Raw genomic sequence first — 7,295 nt, 5'->3', positions numbered from 1 at the left:
CTGTCTGAAACAGAAGTCTGAGATGTACGAGCTGTCCCTGAAGGCAGCAGGGTGTGGTATCCACAGGTAGATTTCCACAGAGCTCAAGGTGTGACGGAACAAGCTTCCTCTTCAGACAGAAATCCAGGTGAGTGTAAGAGCTTTAGGATCTTTTTATTTTGTGTGTGTGAGTGTGTGTGTGTGTGTGTGTGTGTGTGTGTGTGTGTTCTTTGATCCAGATTAAAGATCATAGAAACTGTAGATTAGAGATTACAGAGAAAATCAGAGGTTTACTCTCAGGGGATTTATCAATCCTGAAGTCATGAGATCTGAACTCACCTGTCAGACTCAGTCTGTCAGACAGATTATTTTATTTAAATCCAGATTTTCTCCTGGTTTACCTTTAATCTGATCCGTGTTTGGTTTGCTTGGATCAGATCAGTTGATCATGGGGACAGACGGATGGTGAAGAGGATGTTTAACTTCATTTTAACAAACATCTCTTTAGACATCAACACGTCTTTGATTAAAGGAGCTTTAACTTTTTTACCTTTTATCTCTTTCTTCCAGGAACCTTTGGCTGCCATCATGTCTTCTTTATGGGTGAGTCAAGTATTTGATTTCATCATCACTGAAATTTAATTTCACGTAAGCTTAAACACGTTTTCCCTGCAGGACGACCTCGATGACCTCGTGAATAAACCTTCTTCCTTCTCAGTCACAGTGAGTCAACTCAACACTTTATTCAAATATTTGATTTAAAAACTTTACTTAAATGTTTAATTCAAACACTTCAACATGTAAACGTTCAAACTGTGTGTTTGTGTCAGAAAGGAGAAAGAGGAACCATAAAACCTAAAGCTAACTTTGACGCTAAAGAGGATGCTGTGGCTCTGAGGAAGGCTATTGAAGGACTGGGTATGCATACACACACACACACACACACACACACACACACACACACACACACACACACTGGTCAGTGACCTGTGTGTTGACGTCCTTCTCTCTGATCTTGTCCAGGAACCAAAGAGAAAGTTCTGATCGACATCCTGACCCGCAGGAGCAGCGAGCAGAGACAGCTGATCTGTGAGGCTTATGAGGAGGCCACAGGCAGAGTAGGACACACACACACACACACACACACACACACACACACACACACACACACACACACACACACACACACACACACACACACACACACACAAACACACATACACACACTCAGTAAAAATTGTTATACAATACATTAGGATTTTTTGTTTGACAGTATCAAATTCAGGATTCTTTGTCAAAAAAATCATTTTTTTTTTCGTCAAACTCAAAGTCTTAATTTCAGTCTTTGTTTATAAACTGGATCGTAAAAAAGTTCCCACTTTTCTCCAGCAGGGGGTGAAATGTTTCTCTCTGACTCACATGATGTGCATTTTATTGGAAAATGTGTCTCCTGATCCAGTCTGTAGACTTCCTCATCATCATCATTTTACTATTTCACGTTGTCTATCGTTTAGTAAGCACACTAAAAATTGTTAAAATCGTAATTTTGAAAGATTCACTATTTGAATTGAATTGGCACCCCAACAATCCTAAAAGAATTCCATCGTAAGGATAGCATAACACCCTGGCCCCCTATAGTAATAATACAAATAATAATATTTTTACATAAAATAATAATAAAAAAAGAAGTTTATATATATATATATATATATATATATATATATATATATATATATATATATATATATATATATATATATATATATATAAATATATATATATATATATATATATATATATATATATATATATATTAATGTTATATATATATAACATTAATTTTTTATAGAAATTATTAGTTTTTTTAGTTTATATATATATATATATATATATATATATATATATATATATATATATATATATATATATATATATATATATATATATATATAAAGACCTATATGGATTTGTTGGGGCCAATACCGATACTGATTATCAGGCAAGGCAAGTTTATTTATATAGCACATTTCAGCATGAGGCAGTTCAAAGTGCTTTACAGACAGAACAAATTAAAAGAAAACAATTAAAAATTCAATTTAAAAGCAGATTAAAATAATAAAAAAGATACAATAAAACAATAAGATTAAAAAAAAAGTTAAAATAGATTTTTAAAACAGATTTTTAAAACAGATTTTAAGATAAAATTGGCAGTGCAGAATTAAAGAGAAGATCTTAAAATGAATTGTTAAAATGCTCCAATAAAAGGCAGCTTTTAAAAGGTGGGTCTTCAACCTGGAGTTTTAGTAGGCAAGGAGTCCGATAACTGATATTTGAAGCCGATATTCATTTGCAGTCAAAGTGAAAATATTGGCATAAAAAAATTTGAACAATACAAACTCCAACACTTTACTGCTTTTAATGCCTCCAAGCATGAGTTTATTAAACAGCTTCCAGGCTTAGCAGCATGTTTTATAAAGTTAAATTAAACTGAAAAAATAAATAGCAAAAGTTTTCTATAGTAAATAAAGTTTTCAAAAAAAATTATGTAACTGCAACAAAACTGGACAGAATTGAGTTTGTGCTGCTTTTTACAGGCATGTAATGCAGTTGAATTAATTTTCTGTTTAGTTTTACATGACTGATTTTTAAATGACCATCTAGGGCTTCCGTAGTGTGGACAGGGAGAAATTCTGTGCAGAGAAGCATCAGAGGCAAAACAACACAGTTTTGAATGAGTTTCATATCAGCCGTCGGATTTATGCCCCAAAATGCTAAATATAGCCTGTTTATATACAGACAGGTGTTACTGAGCACCTGATCCGTGTGTATCTGTGTGTGTGTGCGTGGATCCTGAACAGCCTGTGTATTTGCATGGGTGTGGTGCTGATTTGAATTAACTGAGGGTTTGTGTGTGTTTTTAACAGACGCTGGTTGAGGACCTGAAAGGAGACACTGGAGGAGACTTTGAAGACCTGTTGGTGGCACTGGTGACTCCTCCCGCTGCGTACGACTGTCATGAAGTGATGAGAGCGATGAAGGTCGGAGGTCAAATTAGTAAACTCAGACCATCAGCTCTGTGAGAGTGTTTGTGGATGTTTGTCGGGACGGATCGCTGCGTCTCAGCGTGATGAAACTCATGGAAAGACGTTTTTACATGTGTAATTTGTTTGTGTGTGTGTTTCAGGGAGCAGGAACAACAGACTCCATCCTGATCGAGATCTTTGCCTCCAGATCAGCTGAACAGATCCGAGCTCTGAACGATGTCTACCTGAAAGGTGAGCCAGCAGGAACACAATGATTCAGACTCATGAAAACTACAGTGAAGACCTGCTGCTGGTCCTGAATTCTTTAACCCTCATGCTGTTTGTTGTCTGGTCCACAGAGACGGAGAAGAAGGTGACCCTGGACCTGAAGTCAGAGGTTTCTGGAGACTTTGCTGAGGCTCTGCTCATCCTGGCGGAGGTCAGTCCTCTTTATGCGACAGAGTGTAACGGAGGCTGTACTGTCTGCTGGTTTACAGCTGGGGTCTGTGTTTCAGGGTGACAGAGACGAGAGCACAGAGGTGGATAGAGACAGAGCTAAAGAGGACGCTAAGGTACAGCCCAGTCTGACTCTACACCTGTCAGCTCACCTGTTTTCATAATCGTTAAACTGTGTGTCCTCTTCAGGCGCTGTACGAGGCCGGGGAGAAGAAGTGGGGCACTGATGAGTCCAAGTTCATCGACATCCTGTGCCACAGAAGCATCCCTCAGCTCAGACAGAGTGAGTCCAACGGACACGCTTAGATGTGTTTGATAAGACCAGTCTGAGCCCAAACTCTGCCTCTGCTCTGTGTGTTGGTAGCTCTGGTGGACTACAAGGAGATCTCTGGGAAAACTCTGCAGGAGAGCATCGAGGGGGAGCTATCCGGAGCTCTGGAGGAGCTGCTGGTGGCTGTCGGTGGGTCCAGACCCGACTGATGCTCTGTATAACGTGTTCATAAATGTTATGTAATTATTAGGGCTGGGACTTTAACACGTTAATTAGATTAATCAATCACACTGCACATTAACGCGTTATAAAAATCAATGCAAGATTAACTCATTGGCTGCCAGACATTTTCAGAGCATCTTAAACGATCATTCAAGACCCAAATAATCTTGTTTTCTATGACCATGTAAACACCAAAGTTACTTAAGAAGAGTTGGACTCACTTCTTTTATGTCTTTCTTCCTGTTTTTGGTCAAAAAAATAGAAATATCAAACTTTTTTGATCCCGTTCATCTCGGGCGCTCCATCCTTTGATCCTCTCTGTGATCTCTGTCATATTTTCTCACGATGGCGCCGCTCTTTCTCTCTGAACTACAGCGACACATCCTCAGTTGGAGCGTGAGCTGCCTGAACTTTTCTGACTCGCAGCGTCTCTCTGTGTCTCTGTCATCTCACATTTCTCCTCATATCCATGCTGAGCTCTTGTCTAAAGAGCACGCAGCTCTCACCCACAGTAGTTTACGAGCAGGATTTTGATTGACAAGCTCCACCAGACTCCGCCTCCCTCCGCTGAAAAAAAATATAATTTACTTCTATAGACACAGTAAACAGTAATCCAATGTTAATGGCAGGGAACACAGACATTTTAAGTAATATTGACCAGTTGAAAAAAAAAGGATTTACAAATCTTCTCTTTTTCATGTATTCATTCAGTTAGTCATGCACTATAATTTTGTAATGCCCTAGAATTCAAATTCTTTATGTGGGGACCTTAAGCAGATATAAGATTAAAATGTGATTAATTAGATCAATTAATTACAAATCCTGTGTCCACAAAAAAAAAAAAAACATCTTCTGAACAAAATAAACAGGATTTTGTTTTTTAAACTTGTGTATGAGAATATTCAATGATTTAGTCTTTTACCAAAATCTGTTTGAATTGAAAAGTGTTGCTTCTGATGTTGAATATTGATGTGATTAAAATGCGATTAATAACGATTAATTAATTACAAATGGGATAATTAATTCGATTAATTTTTTTAATCAAGTCCCACCCCTAGTAATTATGTTCATTATTGTGTTATTGTTTGTTCATCCTGCAGTGAAGTGTGTGAAGAGTGTACCGACGTACCTGGCAGAGCGACTGTATGAGAGCATGAAGGTCAGTCCATGGATCTGTTCAGAGGACTGGGTCTGTGTTTGTGAGATCTTTGGAATAACTGACAGATGTTTTCTGTGTTTCTGTGTGTGTGTCTTCAGGGGGCAGGAACATGTGAGTCGACTCTGAACCGGATCATGGTGAGTCGGTCTGAGATCGACCTGCTGGACATCAGAGCCGAGTTTAAGAAGCTGTACGAGTACTCGCTGCACTCAGCCATCGAGGTGAGGAAGACGTTTTCTTCTTCTCTTGAATATTTAAATCACTAACCTGCAGAGATTTCAGACCTGATGGAGACCTGTCTCACATACTAAACTGTTCTAACCCTGAGCTGGAAAACCATGCTCTGAGCACACCTGACCACTGTGTGAGAAAGGTGTGTGCACACTGAACTCTGTGTGTGCAGGGGTGTGTGTTCCAGCTGGTTGAACTGGTTAAACTGGTCTCACACACGCTCAGACTGGATGTAGGTTCTGGATTCTCCTGTTTTTTGGGGGGTTATGGCCCAGGGTTCAGGTTTGGATTGACCCTGATCCGTTTGTTGCGTTTTTCAGTCTGATCTGTCGGGGGATCATGGAGATGCTATAAAGGTGATCTGTGGAGGAGACGACTAACACCTGAGCTCCACCTGACGCTACAAAGTAACATCAAAGTAACCTGATTCACTTACACCACTACACTTAACCATCAAACTAACCACTAACCACTGTAACAAACCAATCAGAGGACCTCATAGACTCTCACTGATCATATCCTCTTTCTTTAACTTCATCTAAACATCATGAGGTCATGAAATTATGCAAGTGTGACATAATGAGGTAATGTAAAAATGAGATCGTGGGAACATACAGATATGAAATTATATAAACATGTTAAAATGAGACCATGAGGTAATATAAATTATAAATATGAGATCATGAGAAAATGTAATTTTTCAAACATGAGATCATTACATAATGTATAATGTATTTTTTCAGTCATAAGACGTTGTAGACATCCAATCATGAGATAATGTAAAAACTCAAACATGAGAAATTGAAACATTCACACATGAGATCACAAGACAATGTAAACACTCAGGCATAAGATCATCACATGATGTATTCTGTTAGTATGCTAATAAGAGATCATGAGATTTAGTAAATACATCAATATGATATCATGAGACAGTGTTAACATTCAAACCTGAGATTATAAGACGGTGTAGACATCTAATCATGAGATAACATAAAAACTCAAGCATGAGAAATTGAAACATTTACACATGAGATCATGAGACAATGTAAACATTCACAAATACTATGAGGTAATGTAAACATGCAAACGCGAAATTATGACATAATGTAAACACTGAAACATGAGACAATCTAGATATTCAAACATGAAATTGTGAGATAATGTAAACATGTAAATAGAACATCATGAGATAATTTAAATATTTAAACATAAAATTCTTAGATAATGTAAACAAGTTGATATGAGAACTTGAGGTAATGTTTGAAATATTATATCATGAGATAATCTTAATACCCAAACATAAAATCACAAGATAATGTGAATTTATAGTTGTAATATTTTGCAAATATGTTAAATGAAACCATGAGTTAAAGTATTACATAAACATGAGAAAGTGTAAAAATTCAAAAATGAGATCATGAGACGATGTAATCCTTCAGTTATCAGATTATGAGACATTGTAGATATCTAATCACAAGATAATGTAAAAACTCAAACATGAGAAATTGTAACTTTTACACTTGAGATCATGAGACAATGTAAAAATTCAAAATTATGTCATGAAACACGAGGAAATGTAAATATTTGAACATAAAATCCTGAGACCACGTAAACATGTAAATAAAATATCACGAGATAATGTAACAAATAAATGTGAGATCATGAGATAATGTAAACAAATAAATATGAGATCATGAGATAATGTAAACATAAATATAGACTTAAGATAATGTTATCATGAAAACATAAAAATGAGATAAAGGAAACGTGAGATCATGTTAACATGGCAATATGAGAACATGAGATCATGAGATAATAAAAGCTGTTTTGTGTTTCAGTCTGACTGTGGAGGGAAATACGGAAAGACTCTGCTGAAGATCTGTGGAGGAGACGATGACGATAACTAACAACATGTTTCTGTTTGATTTGATTTCATTAGTTTCCTCAAACT

At 36.9% G+C, this 7,295-nt stretch overlaps 1 protein-coding gene across 1 annotated transcript; it reads left to right on the top strand.

Moving 5' to 3' along the window:
- On the top strand, positions 1-5,753 carry anxa3a (annexin A3a). The gene is made up of 14 exons (XM_074670354.1): positions 1-127; positions 550-582; positions 655-702; positions 810-897; positions 1,003-1,097; positions 2,904-3,017; positions 3,164-3,254; positions 3,362-3,441; positions 3,518-3,574; positions 3,648-3,741; positions 3,823-3,918; positions 5,052-5,110; positions 5,209-5,331; positions 5,662-5,753. The coding sequence occupies exons 2-14, from the start codon at positions 568-570 to the stop codon at positions 5,719-5,721; spliced, it is 1,020 nt and encodes a 339-aa protein (XP_074526455.1). The 5' UTR covers positions 1-127; positions 550-567; the 3' UTR covers positions 5,722-5,753.
- The last annotated feature ends 1,542 nt before the right edge of the window (positions 5,754-7,295 follow it).

The sequence above is a fragment of the Halichoeres trimaculatus genome, unplaced genomic scaffold (genome assembly GCF_033239565.1).
Source record: "Halichoeres trimaculatus isolate MK-OKI-2021-1 unplaced genomic scaffold, fHalTri1.1 fHalTri1_scaffold_5, whole genome shotgun sequence".
NCBI lineage: Eukaryota > Metazoa > Chordata > Actinopteri > Labriformes > Labridae > Halichoeres > Halichoeres trimaculatus.
Note: the sequence above shows the minus strand (reverse complement) of the source record. Positions and strands in the feature narration are given on the sequence as shown.

Coding starts and splice junctions, on each gene's coding strand:
- anxa3a (XM_074670354.1), top strand. Junction 898..1,002: donor GAAGGCTATTGAAGGACTGG/GTATGCATACAC, acceptor GATCTTGTCCAG/GAACCAAAGAGAAAGTTCTG. Junction 5,332..5,661: donor CGCTGCACTCAGCCATCGAG/GTGAGGAAGACG, acceptor TGCGTTTTTCAG/TCTGATCTGTCGGGGGATCA.